The sequence below is a fragment of the Helicoverpa zea genome, chromosome 2, assembly GCF_022581195.2.
Source record: "Helicoverpa zea isolate HzStark_Cry1AcR chromosome 2, ilHelZeax1.1, whole genome shotgun sequence".
NCBI lineage: Eukaryota > Metazoa > Arthropoda > Insecta > Lepidoptera > Noctuidae > Helicoverpa > Helicoverpa zea.
Genome location: NC_061453.1, coordinates 14,782,455 through 14,809,776, shown reverse-complemented (window position 1 = coordinate 14,809,776; position 27,322 = coordinate 14,782,455). Strand labels below are relative to the sequence as shown.

The window sequence follows — 27,322 nt, the reverse complement described above, 5'->3', positions numbered from 1 at the left end:
CCACCGCGCCACCACCTGCGAACTCACGCGTAGCGCAACCACTTGCGTTCTCGATGTGTACTATCTGTCCAGGAAACCGAACTACCTGTGTGCGTTTATGAACCTTTGTATATAAATCTGCGGTGTATTCAATATAACTTACCTGTGAAGTTTATATAAAATAATAAAGTGCTTCATAACAAATCGAAAAATTTGGAATTTACGAAACTTTTCTGTTTTCGAAGAACAGGTAAAAATCTTTATAATTCATAAAGTATAATTATGCCAAGTTTATTTACGCAAGGATCGGTTAAATCATACTTAGGTAAGTACGGTGTAGCTGTATATTAACGGCGTGACAGCAGAATGGTGTATTGCAATCGAGAGCTATTGTGTGAAGACGCAACACTGCCCTAGCGGAACTAGCTAACGCGTCTGTGAGCTATAAGTACTTACTCTCGTACGAGTGCAGGAGATCACGTTAGGAGATACGGAGCAGTGTTAAGGTGGTGTTCCACCCCTGGCCGGTGTCCGGCACGGTCGGCAGGAGAGTCGCGCTCGACTGCCCGCAGGGGCGCATCGCTTCCATGCTTCCGCAATACATTACATAGTTATGCGTGCACCTTGCAACCGTTATTTTAATTTTCACAAATTGAACTTATTTTGATGTTATGCTAATCGCAAAGTCTAGAGGATGTTTGAGATTAGATCTAGAATATAACTATCACTTTCAATAGTGTTAATTGATATTCACTATCTGTTCTCACACACTTTGTTATGAGATTTTAGTCAAATTCTCATACTAAATTGCATATATCTGAGCAGCCCTGCCGGTGATCAACTGAATTAAAATGATTTTGTACACGCACATGTTGCCGTGGCTGGCCTGATAGCTTGTAGTGCAGTAGTAAAAAGCTGCGGCACCGTGACGCGCCGCACAACGGTCAGACCCAGTTGGAGCACGCGCCGAGTCAAAACAAGCGCTTCTCTAAACACAACCGCGCAGTTACACTGAATACATTTACATCGGAACTGGCGGCCGACTTGCGGATGTTGATGTCTATCACTATATTCGATAGGTCAGGTTTTTATCCCAAAAGTCTGCTGCCTGCAACACGATGAGTCTTGGTTCAGTCCATTTTGAGATCTACAGGTACACAAACATCTAAAGATATGATTTCACATGTTCTCCGGGATGCTATTGATGCTTTGTACCCCTTCAAAAATATCGTATTTCAATAGGAACCACTACTGTTGATCATTGGATAATTCGAATAGAGCAGGATCTGCAGTGCGATTATGGTGCATTTCCTCTCTATACAAAATAAAGTTTGTGTGCGACCAGGTGATAAATACCAGAGAAAACTTGCCATTACTTTGCAAGTTCCTTCCTAACTTGGTGAATATCATTAACAAATGCTTAGTCACTTGACCTTCCTTTGCGTAAATAACAGTAGCTTTGAATACTTTCAATAGCGGATGTTTAGGTGGCGATGCTGCAGGCTTACAAACTAATAACTACTAAGTATAACTAGAATGATTCGCAGGCTGTCGCGTCGCGCTCCGCTGCTGGGGCTGGCAGCTCGCGCGGAAACACTGTTACCCTAACTGACATGTTCCTATTAATGTCATGCACCACATTGACAATTGTTACTTATTTCGACTTCTTATATCCAGCTATTAAGTACATACCTATAGGCTTTGAAAAATCTTTCAGCAGCTCGTATTCGTTTCATAGCCATACGTTATTCGGTATTCAAAGCTGGGATTGCTTTCGGTCTAGACAAAACAATACTGAATTTAAAAAGTTTCAATTAAAATCGGTTCCTAACCGAGGTATTCTTTTGATGAAGTTGTAAGTCCGTGACGCCCCTCGTCACTCGATCGGCGATCGCCTGCGCACTCATGTGTGCCAACAGGTTTTATTATCCTTCGCCTGTGTTCGACTTTATGTGCAATTTGATCCCGGAACCCTTGACATACTCCTACAAAGAACATTTTGCAGTTAAACTCGTCGAGTACACATAGACATGGAATCCATATGTTTGGTGAATTATAAGAACTAAGTATATGATATATGTACTGCTTCAGCTTACAAGTTGACGTGGCCTAGTGACACAGCTCGGTGCAGATCCCGTAACGATAACATAACCGCACAATGATCCCATGCTCCCAGTTCCCATGGCGCTGGCGGCGCGCTGACAGATTGAATAATGTCTTGTTATACTACTCACATCAATGACGCCAGCGTGCTTCGACAGACCTTCTTCAGTGAAATGGACACAATTCGACATTACATCGCCGGTTAGATGTTAACGAGCATCACGAATTGCCAGCTAATAGCATTGATTTCCAATCATAGATGTGAACCGCGGTAGCTTTTTCTTTTGATCTTTGTCGCCGACGGATGTATCTAATCTGAATTAGCTTCTTGATCATACAATATCAATGATATAATTACCAAATCATAGCAATCTGTGATGGTATGATCAAGTTTTATTTATAATGGTTGAAATATAATTCGTTCCAGTGACTTTCACCCTTCATAGAATCGTCACTCGTCACTGCTATATTTAAATCATCGTTGAACACAGTTGGTTAGTGAAGTACTTAACACCATTGTTTCAGATTGACCATGTTCATTATTAGTGTAGTTTTGCACAGAAGGTAACTACTTATGCCTCACCTGGGAGTGGTAATACGTAACCGCATATAAGAGTGCTCCAAAACAATGCGCACATGTAAATGTACAACGAAACGGTTGAAGAAAGCGAAATGAGCCAGCGATGGTTGCTCTGATGCTGATGTTTTTTCCGCTTTCTAAATACAGCCCCGAGAGGTTCGGTTTGCGAACTGCAGACGTATGTACATATTTTATTGTAAGTACCTAGGTGTCCGATTCTAGAAGGGCTTTCATTATTAACACGAACTCTGAGCGCAGTTAAACATGAATTGAAATTGCAACCAATCGAAGAAGGAGTTAAACTACAAAGTAGTTAGTATAAATAAATTATTGCCAATTATAACGATAATAGCGTCATTCCGTTTCTTGTGGGTAAACATTTTCTATAGAAAGGCTGCGTATTGTCACGGGTAAGCTCGGACATCGTCGCGAAAGTCGCTGTCGCCACAAATTACTTGATCTTGTCAGACAGTGTCTAATTGCACATTGTCTTAATCGTCGCTACGGAGATTTATATCAAAACGTTATTTAATACTCTATGTTATTTAGCAGTTCTGTTGCTGAGGTGCTTCGCCACAAATGTCTGACAAATTATGATGGTTCACTATTCTAGGTTCGGTTTTAGCATCATGTTATCTCTACAGAGTGGTTTACCGGTTATAAACAGATGCCTAAATAGTAAATACTGAAGTATTGTGTAAGAACATAGGCTTGTGTGTTGCAGCGTGCGCGGCGGGTCGCGGCATGCGTCCCAAGCGGTAGCGGCAGCATGCGCGCCGTGTCGCTGTGCCTCGCGCTGCTCGTGCTGGCGCGCCACATCCATGCACAAGGTAACATTATAGACATTAGACATACTGCACATTATTCTAAACACATGTCAAGGACGACTGGGGCCTGTTCTACAAAACACCCCCCATCGTGCACATTCCAGCTGATCATAACAATCGTTGTGATTATTGCATCGGGAAATTGAAAACCAAATTATTTATATTGATTATTGTTGTTCATAGCTGCGTGAAATTATCCAACACTTCCTGCTGCTGTAAGCGTCATATTTTCTTGAGTGGTAATCGAATAGCGGTATACGCCTGGCCCTAATCTACCGTTCATAAAGTCCATTGATTGCTGGTTCATTAGCGTAGGATTGCGAGAATGCTATAAATAATTTACAAATATTTTATTATAGTTGGGTAATTGTTTGCGGTGAATGGGTTTATTGTTATAATAATGATCGTACAATTGGCACATTGATAAGCGTAACAAGAGTATCGGCGCGTGCGACTGACGCGTTGTTTGGCAAGCGCAGCGCTATTCATGAATGAGCAGCGCGCGGCGCGGTGCTGACACTGCGCTATTGTACGCTGTGACCGGTCGCGTGCTCTCACACCATTCACTGACCAGTCGGTACCATTAGCGCTGATGTCGGCACAATGCTTTTCCAATTTGGACGGAAAGTGCCACTTTTACCGCCAATTACGAAGTTAATAAATTGACCAATCGTTTTTAATCGACGGTTAAGCTAAAATATAATAGAAACCCTTAGTTTGACTACCGTGGGTCAAGACTAGGGCATGCAATTTCGGTAAAATAAAAATTACCGGTAAAAATTCGGTAATAAAAATATTTTTACCGGTAAACCGGTAAAACGGTAATTTTTGTATTTTTTTAAATGTGATATTAAAACAATAAGATTGGGTAGTGTAAAAGCAGAAAATAAATAAAAATACAAGGTATAAGGTGGTAAACATTTTTTGTGACGTGGGCCGTAACAAAAAATCATGTCAGTACCATCCGTACGCGATGTCGCCGACAAAATGCAAGAGAAACGGCTGCGATGGTACGGACATGTAAAAAGAAGACCACGTGAATACATCGCCAATGTTATGTAGGTACTTAATCTCGATATACCCGGTCAAAGGCGCAGAGGCAGGCCGAAACTGTGGTGATTGAGTGTCGTAATGAATGGCATGAAAATCTACGATCTCGAAGAGGAAGATGTCCTAGATAGAGTGAAGTGGACGAAGAAGATACGGTAAGCGGACCCGGCACAAGCCCTTTTTTATGGTAAATCGTAGGCATTTTATAGACCAGGGTCGCGGTAACTCTCTCGAACAATCCCGCAGCCCCGGCAGGCCTTGGCCCTTCGCGTGGAACAATGCGCGCCGCCAACACGGGTCTATTGTCTATGCAGACGGAGGAACGATGAGCCTCCCGAACTCACCGCCCACAGACCGACGCCTACGGTGGCCGGGAGTCGTCTCTCGACACTCGGCGCCCGTAGTGTCTTCCTGGTCCACTACAGCGGCTGAGCTGAGAGGTGCGAACTCGCAATTGCTCCGCCGTCTCCTTCTCGAGCATGACTGCTTCGCAGAAGGAGGCGACGGCTTCCCATTCACACAGGACCATGGCTTGAACCAGGATCGGACGCGAGAGGTCGCCGCTGCCTATTGCCTCGATGACGACACGGCGGGCGGTACCCTTCTCAGGCAGTGCACACCTGGACTGTGTGCTCCACTATATCCTCAGAGCTGTCCGCATGGTGGTGAAGTAAAAGCCCTTTAAGGTCATAGAGTAGGTAAAATAAGCATAAGCTACATTATTACCTAATATGAGCTGACAGCTATGAGGAACATCAGAATAACCGAATGAATAAAATTTGTTCAGATATTACAATAAATTAAGATGAAAATGAAGATTTGTTTCTAACCTAGAGATAGTTAAGGGAGCCACATAAGTTTACTTTCCTAAAAAACAGCAACTTTGACATTCTTACATTATGTAATGTATGCAATATTACATTATGTTCAGGCTACATAATGAAGATTTGACGTTAAATGAACAATTGCTTTATTTTATCACAAAAACGTAAAAGCCGGTAAATTACCGGTTACATATTATTTTTACCGGTAATTTTAAAATCGCGAAAATGGGCGGTTTTACCGGTAAAACCGAAACCGGTAAACCGGTATTGCATGCCCTAGTCAAGACTCCTTTACCTGAGAGGGGCACAATAAATAGCGATTTTAAAATATAACCGATCAACGACTTCAATGCCATACTTAACTTATATGAAAAGGCCGAGTATCTAATGTATCTGGTGTTATAACGACGACAGTGTAACTGTACCCTCGATGTAAACACTGCACTCACACCTGCGCAGTGGGCACAAGAATGCGATTGCGAGAGATGCAGCGAGGTAACAAGGCTCGAGTTTCCTAAGGATAATTTGGCAGCGGTGAGCGGCGCGAGAGTTACACTCGTTACACCGTCAGACCGTCAGGCGTTTACAATATCACACAAACATTATTTTATAATGCGTTTACTAGACTTTAAATAATCTTGTCTTTGTTATGATTATCTTCTCTATAACAACGTTTAGGGATTTGGATCTAAGTACTCCCTTTTATTGGTACATTTGCAACAGTTCAACATTTTGTAGCTATTTTCGCCTTGATCATAGTATGAGTGATTTAAGTTTCCTCCTATTTGCAAAGAAATTATTTTGAACTGTAATAAATACTTCGCAATCAAATTCTGGCTCAATTCCAACAAATCCAACCCAAGTTTGACATGAAAAAACAAAAGTAAAGTGTGTCAAACAAAGGAAATCGCAGCGTGCAAACGAGGCCCGATCAAACAAGTTGAAGGGTTGTTGTGAGAGGGGGAGGGGGCGTTCGCTGACCGGCGCTACGACCCCCGCGGCGCTACGAGGCCAAGATTGACATGTCCTCACGTAGCAACTCCGTAGCAGCGTAGCACGGATTCACGTCACATGTTGTACGAGATACATAGTTGTTTATATTGTACTGATTATGTTTATTACAGAAGCTAACTATTTAAGTAATGCATTAAGTTCTGATCTTGACATAAACATAATCCTTCTTGACGGTCGCGTAAGAGCATATACAAACTTAACGGAGCCCTTTTATAGCCCGCTTTAGTTTCCTACTATGCTTTAACTTTAATTGTTTACCTTAGGCTTCTGGCGTGTTTTTCATGTATGGTACCATAGATTATGTTATCAGTAATCTAGAAGTGAATGGTTTCCTCGTTGCGGGAGTAATGTCGCGTGCGGCTTGCGCGACGGGTCGCCGACCGGAGCTCGGCACAACTACCATTGTTAATTAATATGTACCGTACCTGCACTCACCGCTGACCGACTCTAAATAGTTTCTATTTGAAGAAAAACATACTAAGGAAAGAGTTTCAAAATTAATTTTGTAGCAATACATACTCTGCCTACATGACCCAAAATGTTTTTGATAAATATTGAGGTCAAAATGGAGATGAAAAATAAGGAGCTTGAATATTTTCGCACGACAGTGATCCAATTTAGCTTGTGTGTAAGTACCGACAACTGAAACTTATCGTAACGATAAGCAACTGACTGGCAATGAGCACAATTACTAAATGTGAACTTACAGCACTTGAATCAGGCTCTGTAACACCGGCAACTGTCTCCCGCTGTGAGCCAACACCGGATTCGCGAACTTCTTTTTACAAGACTGTCCGACGAATGAATAACCGTAAATTAGATTAGCCGCAGCAAACTATAAGCTTTGATTTTAGCTGCCTCGCTATATGCGACATACCAGGCAGCGTCAATGATCACTTTGGAGACACAATAGTGTCTTCACAAGATAAGAATCTCTTTACCTGGAAAAACATGTCACACCAATTAATCCGATAATATTCTTGTAGTACTGTAGTGTAAAACTGAGGTACTGGTTACTAAATAATACTTAGCCGGCACAACATTGCATCGCTGGGGGCTACTAGGCGGTCGTCCGATCAGTCGCGGTGGTCCATTGTTCTTAGCTCCGGTCGCGACTTCCTCCTGTCCCAACTTAGTGCCGTGAGGTAACGGTCGCGGGACCAGCTCCAAGGGAAATATCGCAACGCTATTTATGCTCGGAATTTCGTCAACATTACAAACGTATAATGAGTCGTTTGTTCTACGGACACTTGTATAACACTCCACAGGTCCTAGCTGTCGATATTGTAATGACGTTTCGCAAGTCACCACTATGCAATTTGTAGCTGAAATTGAAACATGACACGATACAAATCGTTTCGATTGCAATCTAATATCATTATCGTAGATTGTAATCTTGGAATTGTTATCGAAGTCGTACGCTCCACTTTCATGTGCATACGAAGGGCTGCATGCAAGATTTATTTACTTCCTTGGGTTCAATTAAGGTTCACAGAAAGTTCGTGCGAACACGGTTGGATGTCGACACTTAAAAATTAAATAACAGTTAAGATTTAAATCGGGCAATATATTCTCAAGCCGCACGCAAGAAAGGTATGAAATATGGATATTAAGGTAAAAATTGGAGCAACTTGTCGTGGTCTACATACTAATGTTTTTGAAATTTACGTTCATTCTAGTGTAGCGTGATGCGGCCACCAGACATGCCGCTAATTATACACTTTACTTAATATCCACGAGTTCATGTTGTTCATGCTGCGAGGTATTTTCCGCGTATCTTGCTTTGCTGCAGGGAGCACATTTTTCATCGCTCGCTGTAGTAAGAACACTATTTACATTGTAAAAGGATTTTTGCATAAGGAGTACATAATATTTTCATAAGTCTTGGCATGTCGTGCTTGCTGCACATGCTGCATAGTTTATTATACTCTATGTGAGACTCACAAGAGTTATTACTTCTGATTAGACGTGAAACGTTTTGTAAAAAAACTTAATTATTTTGCAATGTAATAAGTATTTGATGGATGGAAACAGCTGCAGAGTTTTCAACAATATTGAAGTATCCTTCCGGAGCAGTATAATTGGCAGGTGAAGGTTCTGGCGTCGTACTCGTCTAAGGCTCTAGACAGACGGATTGCATTTCAACTGCAATCTAACTGCAAATTGCAGTTCAAGGGCAGTTTGAATGCAGTTGACACGACTGCAATAGAACTGCAATAGAACTGCAAATCGACCAACTGCAATAGGACTGCACGTTTGATGTAATTTGCAGTTGGATTGCAGTTGAAATGCAGTCCGTCTGCCTAGAGCCTACCGAGTGATACAAGCGTGGCACAGCGGCGAGTACTTGAAGTAACACATTATCGGTGGAGCAACACAAGGTACATGAGAAGCTGTCGGAAATGCATTGTTCTCCAAATCGTCGTAATAATCCGCAGCTAACAAAACGGGCTCTTCCTTTTGTTTCTAAAGCCTTTAATATTGAATGACCACGAACGTGAAGATGTTCGAGGCTGTAGGAATACGGTACTTATCCAACAACTACATATTACAGGAAATCCTTGTTATTAAGCGCGAATAAAAAAATGTGAGAGCTATGAGGATGACGTAATGTCATGAAAAGTGTACACTTAAGTATTACGAAGTTAATCTTAATCAAGGAATCAGAGCTTGAAGTACATCTCTATCTTGCACAACATTTAAATTCTAAACTCAAATTGATTAAGTCCAGCGTCCAGTGTCCCGGGGCAAAACGAATGTCAACATTAATTTGTCAATCTGTTGTTAATTTAAATTGTTAATACTGTTATATAAGGAAGTCGGTGCGCCTGCACAGCTTTCTCTCTCTTTATGAAGAAGATTCACATTGAAGGTATAACGTACCGACTATTGGCAATTAATTGATATTTCATTTCCGAATATAGAGCGGAGAATTAATGGTAATAGATTCTGTAGTGGCCAGTTAACTATCGCGGTTATGAGTTCTCACAGATTACAAAAAGACAGCGACGAAAATTGATTTTTCCAGCTTAAATTTAAGTAGGTATAAAAATAATTACACCGCATTCGATTTTTCTGCAAATAATAAGTATTAGTTAGCCGCCCCGCAAGTAGTTATTATGTAAGGTCGTGGGCACATCCATCCGATGTGACTGAAAATACCGAATCTGGGTTTTGGGCTAACAACTGTAATTACCAATACCACTACAACCGATGAACTGAAAAGTTTTTGACATGTTTAGATTTTAGTGCTCCCGGTGCGACTATATCTGATCTTGCACCAGATCAGATTGCCTCACACTGAATAGCCTACTGGAGTCCTAATTGTCAAAACACATTATTTTTGCCCCGACGCTACGCCCGCTGATATATTATTTTGAAAGGACGTGTAAATGCATCTAGTGAACCGTTTTTCCAAGAAAGTTTTTATATCGGTGAACTTGGGCCATAGTGGTCCTTAATTTATGACCTAAATAAAAAAGGGAATAAAACAAAAATGACTACATTTTAGACAACAGATATTTAGCCTTTCTATTCTAAGTAGGCACATAGCTACTATACTTGTTATGATTCATTAGCCATATCCACTATAGTATAATGCGGCAGCGTGGTCAGTGTGCATGTCACAAGTGAGTGGCGGCGTGGTGGGCAGCGTGGGGTCGCGCGCCACCATGCGTGCTTCCGCCGTCGACACCGAACAAGATACGCCAACGACATTTTACAACAAGAGCTCTCTTTGTTCATGTCAAGATATTCACTACAGTTGCAGAGATTACTCAGTACTTCACCTGTTAATAGACGGGCATGTGAAAGAACACACAACAAGATACAGGTAGTTTTTGTGCAAGCTGGCACACTAAGAATGTACAGTAAATCAATTCACTCAATCCGTTATGTATTTGTATTACTTTCAGTACCTAATAAGCATAAACAGTCAATATTACATTAACAATGTTACGAGCTGACAATGAAAATGCCGTATATTTGAGATGAAAGTAAAGATAAACCGTTTAAGCGGCCATTATCTGGTAATAGCGCGCGTAATGCAGTAATGACGGTCGCGATGACGAATCAGATCGGAAACTATCGTCAGCTGGTAACTCGACTGATAGCATCTCGCGAAGAGATCGCGTCCGCCTTTCCCCGGCGCACGTAACTGTCGTTTATAGAATAAATTGTCCTTGAAATTATTGGAAACTGCTATCAATACCAACTTGTAAGTGAAACCATGCCTTTCCCTCCTTTGGTCTTCAAGAAACAACAGCTTTTATAAAATTTCTTATTTATTGCCTGAGCCATAAAACGTATTATATACTCTTACTTTTTATTTTCTGTAAAATGCACCATTCATGCGCAATATAAGTTAATTTGATCAATAAACAATTACAACAAATAGCTTGATTGAGTATGTTCGCGTGTCCAAGCCATTGCACTGACAGGTTGCATGGCTAATGGCTCGCTCACGTGTAGTTGTTGCAAGTGCGATATTCATGCTTCGAACCCCATGTTATTAAATTGAGGGATGCTATCATTAATTATTAAAAGCAGAAGGACCGTATGTGAAAGGGTGGTGTGACCCAACTGAAACACTTGACTTGCTTATTTGAATTCAAACATTTGGGACAGTTTTAACGAAACCGAAAGCGTGGGTGATGAAGGGGAAGGCCGGTTGCGAGCCACATCGGTGCCCTGAACCCGCGCCATGTTCCCGGGGCCGCCGGAACTGGGGATTTACTGCGCGACCACCTTCCGGTGCCGTGTCTCTGCCGCGCCGCCTGCGCACCTGCCATGAAAACGTTTCATTAGCTCCACTATGAACCACTTTATCAGTGATTGTTTTGTTCCACCAGTTTTGTTAGCTGTCGGCCTGCCGTGGGAATTTACGGCAGTCGGATGTTACAGGAGAATGGGTCAATCTATGTAAATTACTGAAGACCAATTGAGGAATCTAGGAAAGGTTCTTTCAGTGGTGAACTGGCAACGTTATAAATCCTTGCTTTGCTAGATCAACAGTATGCGCTGAAGTTTATTACAGTGGGTAGATGATAATAAAATTAAGTATAGGCAGACAGAACAGCCACCTACCTCGTTGGTAGTCGGATGATCTTACTAAGGTAACAGGCTCCGGACGCAGGTCGCTTCCAAACGGTTCTTTTGGAATTGACTAAGATGATGACGATGAATGAAGTGTTCCCCATGAGGCATATGACACACACTGTAGTGGCTTTCTGGGCGCAGGGCTGTCGTGGCGCGTGGGCGAGGCGAGCGCTGCGCCCGCGCCGCCCGCCACCGTGGCCGCCATAGCGCTCTCGATCAAGTCCCGCGGTGAGTGAGCACAAGTGCGCACATCACCACTACTTAGTAGTACTGTAACCACTGATGTACCAATCACCAAACACTACATAGTGCATGTTTACAAGTTTGAGTAGTTTTATCCATTTTGTGCACTAACTGTATTTTTTTATTTGTTTTGTTTTAGAGCTGTGAAAGTGTTCAATATATGTATATCAATGGTAACATACCATTTCATTACTATCCCTCACCATTTCACAAAAAACAACTTTACCAATATTTGCGTTAGGCTCGTAGATAGACAGAACTCGATTTTTCAGAAATGCGACAAGCTGTCTTGTGTTTGCACTGATGTCATAACTATTGTGCGTGTTGTTGTATATATCTATTGTTGTGTATACCTTATGTGGTGTTAATGTTCGACAAGTTTCGCAAAATGTGTTTATGTCAACAATAACAACCCTACGCGGAGGTCATTGACCCGTACAAAAGAGTACAGACCTATGGCGTGATTGCAGCTAGAAGAAAAGCAAAACAATATTCCCTTACCACGTATTCGACCATAATTACACATGTTACCTGTTTAATTGATTTTCCTTAGCTCAGCGTGTTACATTTGGCTGAAAAACTCTAATGTATAGTGTAATTAGCGGGAAGATTGCATTATATTAGCTAATACTTAGTTTACGTCATGTAACTAGCGCAATGTTGATGCATAGAGAAGGGGTGGTGGAGTGCAACACCCTTTTATTTTCTTAAACGTGAAGTAAAATTAAATAATCAATTTGAAATCGCTTGTTAGTCAACTTTCGAGTCACTTTCACTGGACGGTCATTATTTGCGATGAAACTATGCGAACACCTCCACTTATAGTATTTTAATGTTACTTATAATATAATTCTGTAACTTATGAACCAAGATGATGCTTTTACGCTGCGTTCGTGATAGGTCGGACAGGAAATCGCTGCGGTAATGGTTAGCGAAAGTGAAGACTCGTGGCCAAATTATCCAACGAGATTATAGACTTCAACAAAAACTCTCCTGGAGTCAAGATCTGTCACGCAATATAGTGCAATATAGCGTGTTTGTGACTGACATAGGTCTTACCTTTATAGGTAGGTACATCTAATGGTTGCAAGGGTCAACAAGGCGTAGTATAGGGGCAGTCTGGTCTCAGCGATTGAAACCACTAGACCTGGATGTTCAGTATGTTCGTACACCACGGTTCGTGCATCGCGTTGCGTCTGCACAGTGACTCACATCGCGTACGCCGCTGACGTCACGCTCCGCCGCGCGACGCTTCTATAAATCCTAGTTTTTGTGCCTACCGCGGTTTTTTTGCTCCGCACCTGCCTAATGAACTTGTTGAATGTTATACTTACATGACATACGAGGGGAAGTAACGAAACCACACCGAAATATCCTCCGTGATCGTTTGGAACTGCTTAACATAAGTACGTATTGTAATTAAACGCTTCGGTGCACACGACGTATTACAACTGTTTCTTTCGACCAATAGTCCTCGCGGTTCTTGCCACATGAAGGTCATACATTTGATTAGTAAGATCTAGTCAAATGTTGCCAGTGAAAGTACATAGACAATGAAGCTAGGAACGGCCTAAAAGAAGACACAAACGCACTTCGACAAAAAATGATCCGAATAAACATCGACCAGTCCAGTTCCAAGGAACAAGTCATTTGCATACGTCCATTTATTCAAGTCAGTAATCTATAAAAGTAGGCAAACGTTCCATTACAAGGAGGAAATGACCTCCCAACCCCCCTCCCCCGCCCCGCGCCGTGTCCTGGATAGATAAGTGGACGAGGTAATGCCGCGACCTGAAAACGTTAAACCTATCAATGTATCAAAATATCTAACAATATATGATCGAAATGACCTTACATTACTGACCCAAATTCGGGACACTATGAAATATGAATTAATGGATAATGCGTGATGGATATTCAATATGCCAGGAAACAAATATGTTTAGTCATCAATACCCATGTATATTTTCCTATCTTTGTCATCGCTTACATATAGGTCCACCACTTAGGTATCGGACATCAATTATTGCATGGCTCTTTACGATTCAACCTATATACGTATATTTTATCAATCACTAATATTGTAACGATATCGGTATAATTTCTGTTTGTGCAGCACACACAGAGAGGCTCGGAGGTAATCCAATATATACAGTTACGTCCATTAGGACTCACTGACAAGGTGTCCTTATGACAGAGATGTGTCGCTTCTGTTGCAGCCATCCAGGACAGTCGCTGCTACCTCATGAACGGCGGCGCCGTCGAGAGCTTCTTCATCAGCGAGGACACACCTGTCGGCAGTGTTATCGGTACATAACTTCATTACATTATTATCAAATCGTATAGATCCATAGATACGTAACATCACTGCCACATTTACAGCTGATTGAAATAGCTTTTACATTAGTCGCTCCGGAAATTAAAATTTCGTCGAGGTTTGTGGCCCTCCCTGTTTTTTACAATAGAACTGATTAACGATTTTTGGCTCAAGTTCGCTTTTTTGCTCTATATAGGATGAAATCAATTTTATTTAAGTTAAGCAATAGTGATAGTCAAAAGTGAATTTATAAGCTAGCTTTGTTGAATCACGTGATGTCTTGGAAGACTATCGAGTCTAAGCGATATTGTTTTGGTTGTATAAAATTGAGTGCCTCGTTGCAGGTACTCTGAGCGTGAATGGCGACCCGTCGAAGGAGCAGGGCGACATCACGCTGCGGCTGCAGGAGAAGGGCGCGGCGGTGGGCATCGCGCCCGGCACCAAGAACCTCACGCTGCTGCGCGCGCTCGACCGCGAGGAGAAGCTGGGGCCCTCCAACGTGTACGTCAACGTGCGCTGCGACCGACGGAGGACTACTGATCCCGTGAGTCTCTTCACTTCAACTCCAGCTGAATGTAGGAGGAAAAGTTTGCCCACCTCTAGCTTACCGAGTACATCTTCACTTTGTCATTTGCATCATTCACTTTGTCTCCTTATTTAGGAGTTTTCCAAAGATAAAATATTTTTTTTCTTTCTAAGCAAGTTCCGTGGTACACACGATACGGCTTGCTTCACCTGCTTGATTAGAATTTCAATACTTCTTATGTGTACTTACTTAATAGAGCTATATTAATAGACACTGTATGATTCGTGCGGTAGAGCTTCATAATCCCTGTGTCGGTGCGCGTGTGGGACGTGAACGACAACGCGCCGGCGTGGCTGGGCGCGCCGTACCGCGCGCGCCTGTCCGAGCTCACCGCGCCCGGCACGCGCCTCGCGCTCGGCGCCCGCGCCGCCGACGCCGACCAGCCCGGCCCGCACGCCACCATACACTACTCCGTGCTGCCAGGACCGCATCGTGTGAGGAAACATCTACATCTATTTATGTGAATTGAACTCGCTTATGTACCATTCCGTATAATAATATATGCGTGTCATGTCATGTCTCCATGTTAGGTGCACTTATGTGCGAGCCCTGTGCCTTTCGCTCCCCCTCTCTCCTCCCCCCGACACACACCCTCCCTCCTATTTTTTTACCATATTATTCAACATTTTCATTGTTGCCCATTCCTCCAGGAGTACCTTGGGTTCCCGAACGAGCTGGACAGCGTGTTGGTGGTGAAGAAGCCGCTAGACTACGAGACGCTGCGCAACTTCACGGTGACGCTGCGCGCGCAGGACGCGGGCACGCCGCCGCTGCACAACGACACCGTGCTGCACGTGCAGGTGCTGGACGCGGACGATCAGAACCCCAAGTTCACGCACGAACATTACACTGCCACGCTACCTGAAGATGCTAAAGAGGTATGACATTAAAATCAGCCTCCAACTAAAGATAACACTCAATCACGGAATCTTGAATGTGGCTCTGCTCATTACCAGAAATAATATTTGTAATTCGAACTTATCGCGGTTTGGTTAATCCATGGTAATTCGTACCCACCCATACCTCATACCCACATAACTAAAGCTTTGCAGTTCAACAATCTTATCAAATCTAGATACCTACCAAACTACCCACACAACATTAAGCAGTTATTGTCCGTGATTCCAGGGCACAATCCTGGCCACGTCGCCAGGTCCCATTGCAGCGGCAGACCAGGACGTGGGCATCAACGCGCCGCTGCAGTACTCGGCCACTGGGGACAATGCACGCCTGGTGCTGGTGGACAAGGATACCGGACAGGTGGCTGCCACCAAGCAGCTCATAGAGGAGCTCAGCCAACCTGTCACTATTGTTATAAAGGTACGAAATATTACTGGTTTGTTTGTACTCACACTGCAACTAGCAACTTAATATGTGATGAAACAATTGCATTTGTGTTTGTGCAATTGCGGTGTAAGTGCAAAAATATAAATGGTGGGTAGATACATACTAAGCAGGTGTAATAACGATGACCCAGGTAAATGTGCTGAACGATAGTTTTCTCGTACGGCATGGATTAACGTAAAGGGTATCTGGTTATCCGATTGCTAGGAAGACAGTTGATTGCTCCTCAAATAACTGTTGGGGATTGCATTCCGAATCAGCTTCCAATACAGTTAAGAATGGCTATGTAGACTTTAGATTTGAGTTATTAAGTTGTTCATGTGACGGTACATTGCAGGCGACGCAAGTGGACAACTCGGACCGCTACGCGCTGTGCACGCTGGGCGTGTCGCGGGCGGGCGCGGCGCGCGGCGTGCGGTTCCGGCGCCGCCACTACGCCGCCGCCGTCAGCGAGGCCGCGCCGCTCGGCGACACGCTGCTCACGCTGCACACGCAGCCGCCGCCGCAACACAACCTGCAGGTACACTTAAATGGTGTCCAAGGCCGATTTTGGCCAGGACGGCTGTTCTCATACAAGGAGATCAGCCAGCTGCGCAGGACATATTACAGTGCACGAGCATTTGCGCAGACACAAGTGTACTCACTATTCCTTCATTCTCATAGCCCGATGGGATGGCAATCCGACACGACCAAAGAGAGATCAGTCACAGGACCGATTAACGTGCTCTCCGATGCACGGGTGAATCAACAACCAACTTCCAGACTACGGGCTGCTTTGTGAAAGTTTCTAAAACCCTCAAAGCGATTTCGGCCCGACCCGGGAATCGAACCCAAGACCTCAGGTACAGCAGTCGCGCCTGCGACCACTAGACCAACGAGGCAGTCAATTACACCTACAAGTAATCTCCAGCTGCGTGGAACCACTGAATCGTGCTCCCGTGCTCTGGTCAACACATTCAAAACACTCATTTACCATCCTCGTTTTTCTACAGAACAACCTCCAGTTCTACGTGTCAGACCGCTCATTCCTGGACAAGTTTGCGATCAACAGCGCGGGCGAAGTGGTGCTACGGAGACCGCTCGATTACGAGACGGCTGACTCCTATCACTACCAGGTCATGGTCACCGATGGAGTTTCTGTAAGTCATCTCCAACTTTTACATTTAATTTCTATGGACTTAATGAAGCCTTTTAGCATCTCAGCCATATATCGTCCAGCATTAACTCAAACTAAAATGCAACATTAACAAAAGCCTCAATTGAATTCAAAATGAACCGATTTAAAACAGCCAGCGCTCAATGATTAGCAGCGACCTTTATGAGATCGTCTAAATACGCTGCGTTTTCCAGTCCAAAATCTCCGTTCAAAAATATTTTGCCACCAAGTCCATGTTTTATGCCATTGAACTGGAAATATTCATTGCAGAACGACACAGCGTCGATAAACATTACGGTGCTGAACGTGAACGAGTGGGAGCCGCGGTTCCGCTACCCGCAGTACGAGTTCCGCGTGGACGACGACGCCGGCGACGCCGAGCTGCTGCCTGTCGGCAAGCTCGACGTCTTCGACGGAGACAAGCAGGACAACGTCACGCTCACGCTGCGAGGCTCCGGAGCTGAGTGAGTCTTTACTCCATTATTAACTGACTACCATTATCCATCCATTATCGAGTGCCTCGTTGGTCTAGTGGTCGGGCCGAAATCGCTTTGTGGGTTTTAGAAACTTTCATAAAGCAGCCTGAAGTCTGGAAGTTAGTGATTGCTTCACCCGGACATCGGAGAGCACGTTAATCTCGGTCCTGCGCCTGATCTCTCTCCGGTCGTGTCAGATTGCCGTCCCACCGGATAGAGAGTGAAGGAATAGTGAATGCATCTATGTCTGCGCAAATGCTTGTAAACTGTAATATGTCCTGTGGCTAATCTCGTCCTGATCGCTGTCAGGAATTATCTGAAATCCAAACGCATTTCTAATTGGGAAAGTAGCTGCGAGGATTTGTGGGTGATCATAGAAAAGCCAGGGTCACGTGACATTAGTCGTATTGTATTCTGTGCGGTTTACTTGCCACCCCCAGTGGGACGGTTCTCCTTGGAATCATTCTTGGATAACTGCAACTCAGTCATTGAACAAATTCAAAATTCACACATTAATATAATTGGTGATTTCAACCTAGGCAAAATAGACTGGAAATTAGATAAGCACGTATCTCAGTCAAATTCAATCACGACTGATGTTTTGATTGACTTTGTTCTTGTTAACAAACTCAATCAATTCAACTACGTCACAAACACTGCGGGTCGCATTTTAGATTTGGTCCTCTCAACAAATCCAGTAACAAGTGTAAATGAGTGCATGACTCCTTTGAGTATTATTGATAGTCACCATCCGCCTATTGAAATAATTATGTATTTCAATAAACAAGCTGGATTACCTTATAACAAAGTGTACAAAAAGCGTAATTATCACAAAGCTGATTATCTGTCTATTCGGGAATATTTAAAGGAACAGAAATAGGATGAGTTATTTCAGGAACTAAGCGATGTGAATGAAATGGTCAAGGTATTTTATGCAATTTTGAATACAGCCATTGTAAAATATGTACCCTTTAGTGTGCCTAAATGTCAAAAGTACCCACCGTGGTTTAGTCGCTATTTAATAAAACTTTTAAATAAAAAAAAACAAAATTAGGCAGCGTTTCAATAAATATAAAAACCCACTAGATGCCATTGAAATGAAATTTATCGGAAAGCAATGCGATAGAGTGGCCACTAATTGTTACAATGATTACACAGAAAAAATAGAACAAGACCTTCTGAGAAATCCCAAACTCTTTTGGACATTCGTTAAAAGTAAAAGGGGAGGAGCCAGTGTATTTCCAAACACCATGTCGGATGGTAACATGAGCTCGTCGGATCCGACTGTTATCTGTGATCTCTTTGCTACCCATTTCTCTTCCGTATATAGCCCTAACATGAATGATTCCAATGAACACAAGTCAGCAGAGTTACAGATGCTGGAAAATTACAGCTTAGTATTTAATAAACTCTTTTTAGACCTCGAAACCATACACACTAAATTAAAAAACATTGATACTAATAAAGGTGCAGGTCCGGATGGTATACCCCCTAAATTTATAGCAATGTGTTCATCTGAATTAGCTTTTCCTCTTATGTTAATTTATAATAAGTCGTTGTGTACCGGTACATTTCCTTCAGAGTGGAAAATAGCTAAGATTGTTCCTGTTTATAAATCAGACGAAACAGAAATTGTATCTAACTACAGACCTATCTCGATTTTATCAGCATTTTCAAAAATTATTGAATCACTAGTTTGCCCATATGTACATAACCATCTTAAACTATACTTAAATGAAAATCAGCATGGGTTTGTAAAACAACGCTCCACCAGTACTAATCTGGTGCCATTCACTGAAATGTTAATAGCTGCGGTAGATTCCGGTCAACAAGCTGACGTTATCTATACAGATTTTAGTAAAGCTTTCGACAAAGTCTCACACAATATTCTAATTTCAAAAATGCACGCTTACGGTATATCTGGTTTAATGTTACAATGGCTGAATTCATATTTGCAGCAAAGATACTTTTTTGTTGCGGTTAATGGCTATCAATCATCTCTCAGGGGAGTCACTTCCGGAGTTCCTCAGGGTTCGCATTTGGGTCCGGTTTTATTTAATTATTTCATTAATGACATTTCCAATTGTTTCCATCACTCTGAGATATTTATGTACGCTGATGACTTAAAAGCTGTTAAGATAATTACTGGTCCTGATGATGTTAAAGCACTTCAGAGTGATCTTGATAGGCTTGTCGAATGGTGTCAAAAAAATTGTATGCACCTAAATCTTAAAAAGTGTCACCAAATGACATTTACAAGAAAAATTGCGAAAAATGTTGTTGCATCTGAATACTTAATTAACGGCATTGTTTTAAAAGAAGCTGATACCATGCGTGATCTCGGTGTAATATATGACAAAAAAAAAATTAACATTCGTACCACATGTCAACTCCATAACCAAAAAAGCTTCCAAAATGATGGGATTTGTCTTACGAACTTGCAGATCATTCAAAAACAATAGCACAAAAATATTACTGTACAATAGTTTAATCCGGAGTATTTTAGAGTACTGTAGTGTGATATGGCGACCTCACTATGCCGTGCATTCTTTGCGACTCGAGCGGGTTCAAAAACGTTTTCTTTGGCATTTAGCGTTTTCAAATGGCCTAGTCAAAAAATACGTTCTTATGAGGAGAGATTGAAGTATTTCAGAATGAAATCTTTAGATACGCGTCGTAAACTCAATGATGCTATTTTTGCGTGCAAAATTTTTTCCCACAAAATTGAGTCATCTCAGCTGCTGGCTCTGTTTAGGCTTCGTGTGCCGTCGAGAATTCCACGCAGTCCTATCACACCCTTGTATGCACCCCAGCGAAGAACAGTGTTGGGCGCTAATTCTCCCTGCGCAAGGCTCTGTAAGGTCATCAATGGCTGTAGCGATAGACTCGACTTGCATTCACACAAAAGTAAAAAGTCTATTCTCTCGGGCCTGACTGAATTCTGACAGTTTTTAGTTTTTCTGTATTAGTTTTTCTGTTCGTACTTATTATTTTTTATTGATGATAATTTATTGTAATGTCAATTGGTGTTGTTTTAAATTTGTTAACTTTTATCGCTTTCTTCCTTTTGTAATTATGTACATTATCACTTTTATATATACTGTTTGGCTTATTTAATTTCACTGTACTTGTAAATTAGTAATTACGTGCATGTCTATACTGAAATGTTGAGTTTACCTATAAGTAATTGTTGTACAACTGCTATTCTACGGTACTAGCTCGTAAGTTCTTGTTTCTTGTATAAACAATTGTTGGTGAACCAGATACATAAAATAAAAAATAAAAATAAAATAATCTCGTTACATGAGAACAGCCGCCGTAGCCGGTAACCGGCTAGGAGGACATCACCATGTGTTTCTTGTGTTTCCAACTTTACATGAGCGAGTAGTTCCTACTAATTGGTGTTTGTACCGTGTCAGTGCGCTGGTGGTGAACGCGTCGGGCGGCGTGTGGGTGCGCAGCTCTGCTCTGCGCGCGCACAACGCGTCGGTGCTGCACGTGGTGGCCACCGCCAGGGACTCCGGCGCGCCGCCCAGACAGGTACTGTGTATTAGTATAATATAGCAGAGCCAATACATAAGGGTACATAGGTGTAATACATAAGGGATAACACAGGTGTAATACATGCGGGAGTACACAGGTGTAATACATGCGGGAGTACATAGGTGTAATACGTAAGGGAGAACATAATAAAGGACATATAAAAGTCTGTTCTTAGGAGTAACTACATTAGTGAACATATTTATAGGGAGTACTTAGAGGTTGCATATAGGGAGAGTACATTAGGGATTTCACATATACTTACCTAAGGGCAGTGCATAAATGAGAAGTGTGACAGCACAAATAAACTAAAGTTACATTTCCACAATGCCCTCTACATTATGGTAAATCCGCCACTGCGAGCAGACAACTAGGCGGATATGGCAGAACTGGTCATCATTTAACATTAACGTCTGTATGTTCTCAGACATCAGTGCCGGTGACGGTGCACCTGCGTCGGGCGGGGGCGGCGGGAGCGGGCGGGGCGGGCGGGGCGGCGGAGGGGGGCGTGGTGCTGATGTTCGGCGGCGCGCTGGCGGCGCTGGCGCTGCTCGTCTGCGCGCTGCTTGGATACATATACACTGTGTACGTTCTCTACTGCTTATGCTCCTGTAAAGTTTAAAGTAAGAAGAAATAAAGAAAATCTGCCAAGATACGAGTCACGGTGTAGATCACACACTGCAAATTGTGAATTAAAAAACATTACAATTTTTTCAATCCAGGAATTTTAATCAAGACCGCAAACGTCTATAGGTATAACGATACACTATCTCTAACATTTTCCATTACGCATTCCAGTAGCCCAAGCACGAATATTTGCGAAAAGTTATTCGTATCGAAATCGAGTAACATTTGTATGAGAATTGTACAGCGCCCCTATCGGGCGTAAAAGGAAACAAAACATGGCAGCACGAACATTGTTTTGACGTACGGTAACGTAAACTCTCGAAGGCTGGCTATCGAGTATGTCGAAACATTATTCACTTGAAAAAAGTCGGTGAGAAAGGTTTCGAGAAGTGTAAAAATAAAGTTTTAACCGTGTTTATGTTTTGTTTAGAGTTAGTTTTGTGAATAAAAGTGTTTTAAAATTATTGTTAAGTTATTGGAACAATTAGTAATAGCTTCAATATAAGTAATTTAAAATGCAAAGACCGCCACTGTATGAACGTAGTTCATAGTCTTTGCCATATTATGTCATATTATCTTTTAGCGGCAAATTTACTAGAATATTATAGATATCAATCACGAGAAACAAGGTAGATAATAAATCATATTTTATTTATTTGCGTACCTATAGAATTAGTGTTTGAAAAAAAATTGTTATTTAAATGTTTATTTTTAATCATTGTAGAGCAAAACTTAGGAATAGAATTAACCCACTGGACACAAATGAAACCGAATTTAAAAATATAGAATATAGAAATAGCATTGCACTTAAAATACTTCACACTAAAGTTTATGCCACTCGAACTTATTAAAACTGTTTACTCACGCTTCCATGAATTCAACCATCATTTCATATTGCGTGCGTCTGACTGGTTCTCATAATTATTTATTATATTGAAAGCACTTAATCATTTGTAGCAAAAAAAAAACAGAAATACTTTTGTTGTGGACGTGTAGCAAAACATAAACAAATTTGGCGCCCTTACGCGCGTCGGATGTCAAGTGGGTGCGTTCGGTACCCGTCATTTTTTAAAAATAAAATCTCCGAAACTATGTTATATTGCTAAAGATAATGCCATTTTATAATGTCTAATAATTAACTTTGGGTCTCTTTTTTATATTACATTCAGTTTTTATTATAATTTAATAATAATAAAACCTTTAATCAAAGGTAAAAAAAATATTAACAACTAGAGTTAGTTTTCGAACGCACCATTCATTCAACAATCGTTCATTTTGCTCACTATGGCGCGTCCCTATTTACATTTGCATGACGTCACATTAGAATTCGAATCGAGTGTTCGATAGTGCTTCGAATGTGCTTCGTGCTGCCTACTATCGACAGACTACGTTTTCGAATCGAGGCCTCGATACGTTGTCGATTCGAATACGTTAGATATTCGTGCTTGGCCTACAGTAGCCCAAGCACGAATATTTGCGAAAAGTTATTCGTATCGAAATCGAGTAACATTTGTATGAGAATTGTACAGCGCCCCTATCGGGCGTAAAAGGAAACAAAACATGGCAGCACGAACATTCTTTTGACGTACGGTAACGTAAACTCTCGAAGGCTGGCTATCGAGTATGGTCGAAACATTATTCACTTGAAAATAGTCGGTGAGAAAAGTTTCGAGAAGTGTAAAAATAAAGTTTTAACCGTGTTTATGTTTGTTTAGAGTTAGTTTTGTGAATAAAATTATTGTTAAGTTATTGGAACAATTAGTAATAGCTTCAATATAATTTAAAATGCAAAGACCGCCACTGTATGAACATAGTACCGCATATTATTTTTTAGCGGCAAAACTAGAATATTATGGATATCAATCACGAGAAACAAGGTAAGTAATTAAATCATATTTTATTTATTTGCGAACCTATAGAATTAATGTGTTTGAAAAAAAAAATGTTATTTATATGTTTATTTTTAATCATTGTAGAGAAATTACGCGCAGAGCAAAACTTAGGAATAGAATTTACCCACTGGACATAAATGAAACCGAATTTAAAAATATAGAAATAGCATTGCACTTAAAATACTTCACACTAAAGTTTATGCCACTCAAACTTATTATAGTTCGGCCATTCAGAGAATGCGTTCCTGACACGTCGCGATTGAACTGACGACGTAACTTTGCAATGGCGTTGCAGTTACGATAAAAATATTTTTGCTGGTTGTTTACCGTTTTAACAATTGAGGAGCATTAAAACAACATTATTATATCAATAATCAATGAATGTTATAATTCAGTCAGTTCAATCGCGACGTGTCAGGAACGCATTCTCTGAATGGCCGAACTATAAAACTGTTTACTCACGCTTCCATGAATTCAACCATCATTTCATATTGCGTCTGACTGGTTCTCATAATATTTATTATATTGAAAGCACTTAATTATTTGTAGCAAAAAAAAAAAACAGAAATACTTTTGTTGTGGACGTGTAGCAAAACATAAACAAATTTGGCGCCCTTACGCGCGTCGGATGTCAAGTAGGTGCGTTCGGTACCCGTCATTTTTAAAAAATAAAATCTCCGTAACTATGTTATATTGCTAGAGATAATGCCATTTTATAATGTCTAATAATTAACTTTGGGTCTCTTTTTTATATTACATTCAGTTTTTATTATAATTTAATAATAATAAAACGTTTAATCAAAGGTAAAAAAAATATTAACAACTAGAGTTAGTTTTCGAACGCACCATTCATTCAACAATCGTTCATTTTGCTCACTGTGGCGCGTCCCTATTTACATTTGCATGACGTCACCTTGGAATTCGAATCGAGTGTTCGATAGTGCTTCGAATGTGGTTCGTGCTGCCTACTATCGACAAACTCCGTTTTCGAATCGAGGCCTCGATACATTGTCGATTCGAATACGTTAGATATTCGTGCTTGGCCCACAGTCGTCGTCGATCAAAGCGCAGTGCAGGTGGCTCAGGCTCCGGCTACGTGACACACGAGAAGCCCCCAGCGGCCCCCACCCCTGCCACGCCCCACGTGCCCGCCAGCACAGCGGTGACGGGGGTGCTGCCCACTGCAGGGGTGCTGCGGCCGGCGGGCTCCGCGGGCTCGCTGCTCAGTGTCAGCGCGGGCGCCAGCACCATACTCGCTAACTCTACGTCCAGCTTAGATCTGCAGCAAGAGGCGCACAGTGTGGCGCAAGGACACCATAATAGTGAGCTTATTGTTTTTACCTCCATTCATCCAGTTTGGTATGGTCGCCTTATCTTAATTGGGTCTTACGCGTTGACGCTTTTCAATGACTGCGCACTGCCAACGTCGCATAAACGCAAATTACTAAGTAGTAGCAAGTGAATAAAATGGCTTCGTATTCGTTCCAGATTCAGCGCGACAATCCCAGCGCATCCCCCGCAGTAAGGTGGCCCCACTAACCCCGGGCCCCACAAGCTCGGGCCCAGCGAGCTCGGGCCCCGGCAGCGCGGGCGGCGGCGTGGCGTCGCTGATGTCGGACCACCTGGGCCGGGGCGCGGGCCGCTCGGGCGTGGCGTGGCCGAGCGCCACCATCCCCGCGCGCGTCAAGAAGCTCAGCTGGGACGACGCCGCACATGATAACAAGGTGCCGTCACCATATACGTTATAATATCTAGTATTTTTGTGCACATATATGTGCTCATACGGTCGCTGTATCTTGGCACTCCTTTGGCGGTTCCTGCATCATGATTAATTTTTATTTCTAAGTATTTCAATATCTGAACGCTATCTTCAACTTCAACTGAAATTAATTTTCATGTTTCTAATACTAACCCCTCCCCAAACTAGGAAATGCCGTAAAGTATGTATAACAGAGTTCCATTTCCAGGACAGAGGGGAGGAGCTGACAGACGCCACCAACCCCACGCTGGCAGACCACATGAACCTCACCGTCTACTTCTGACCGAGGGCCCGGGACCAAGCGAAGACAAGGCACAAACTTTTCATAACCAGGCTCTAGATGAAAATAATAGAGTAACTGAAGTAAAGAATAAAGGTCTAGAAGACCAAAATCTTACAGAAGCCGGTACTGTTAGACAGGAAGGCAAATCAGTTAACAGAACTGCAGGTCAACAAAGCAACGATAAACATCACAAAGACACTGTAAATAATCATGAAACTAAAAATGATGTTCCATTACCAGGATCTACAAAAACGTATTTAGAAGAAAAGGGTGCACCGTCAGATAATTATCGACCCTCAGATCCTCTGAATACTGTTGGAATACCAATCTATAACAATTCTTCGCCTCATAATTATATGTATACCAATCACCCAGTTTCCGCGTCAAATTTTTATATTCCCGGTTTAAGCGAGCCGTCTTCGCCATCCAACTATTCTACGATGGCAATGAGTTACCCCAGACATCCCAGTCACGCTATCATATTGCAAAATGATCGACCTCCCAGTAGCCGGCCAGTCCCGACCCATATACTTCTCACCAGCAACCACAAGCGTACGAAGCATCTGAAGCCGCCGTCTAACAACAAGCTCAAAAGCAAACCCGTCACAATTCACCACATAACTCCCATTTGCTACCCTGTACAGTCTTCCAGTCAGTCGGCTCTCTTCCACCCGCCTGCGCCGTCCAACTACGCGTTACCAGTGAGTCACCCTCACGCGAGCCAACAGCCGATCTCTATCATACCACCTACTCACTACTTGCAAAGGGAACCTAATCAAAATGACCAGAGATACGCGTCGCCTTCAGCCCCAGTACTATACGAAGAAGAACCTTCCCCCCTCGGTTCGTCAGGTCTTCCGCCAGCATATGCTACAATTGACCCTAAGAAACTTCGCGCGATGCACATACGACCCGCAGTGTTCAAGCGGAAAGTGTTGGCGAACAACAAGCAGTACCAGTTGTTGTGAGTCATGATGATGGAATAAATACTTATACAATTGTAACGAGGACTCAAAATACGTTGGCCCATGCCTTCATACAGTTAATAACAGTTTACAACAATATAGGTACCAACTCTACATAAGTTGATCTGATCCCATGAACATTTTGCCAAGTGATTCCTCGACTCTTCTGATCGCATATACCTCCTGATTATTGTTTATTTATTTGCTCTATCGATATATGCATCAGCACGACAGTACCTAAGTTCTACGCCAAGTCGGCGAGTGACTAGCTAAGTTGGCTGCAGAAACGTTAGTACCATATGTTGAGATTATAATAGCTTAAGTTTACCGCTGTAGTTCACCAGGAGTGCTACTGTGAAATACTTTGTAAAATTAATTGACATCAATGCCCTAGTAAATAGAATTGTACATAGTTTTATAATGATTACATGTAATTGTTCGGAGTTAGCAATTTTTATAAATTTTATAACATGTGATTAGTACTTTAGCTGTGTTTGCAGTTTGTAAAGATTTATTTGATAAGAAACACTTTCTATTGAGAGAGTAATTGACGAGAACATTATTTAAGTAAGTAATTACGTTAACATTTGTGTTAAAATATTTATAACATATTATTTAGATACGCATGTACGAACTGTTATTATAATGTTTTGTTTAAAT

General features: G+C 42.1%; 1 protein-coding gene across 1 annotated transcript; it reads left to right on the top strand.

The window, feature by feature from the left end:
* LOC124636117 lies at positions 1-27,322 on the top strand. The gene is made up of 15 exons (XM_047172053.1): positions 1-229; positions 3,387-3,492; positions 13,937-14,026; positions 14,379-14,578; positions 14,854-15,054; positions 15,271-15,498; positions 15,749-15,940; positions 16,302-16,484; positions 16,957-17,103; positions 17,391-17,584; positions 21,016-21,136; positions 21,564-21,719; positions 24,608-24,977; positions 25,144-25,379; positions 25,628-27,322. The coding sequence occupies exons 2-15, from the start codon at positions 3,432-3,434 to the stop codon at positions 26,663-26,665; spliced, it is 3,417 nt and encodes a 1,138-aa protein (XP_047028009.1). The 5' UTR covers positions 1-229; positions 3,387-3,431; the 3' UTR covers positions 26,666-27,322.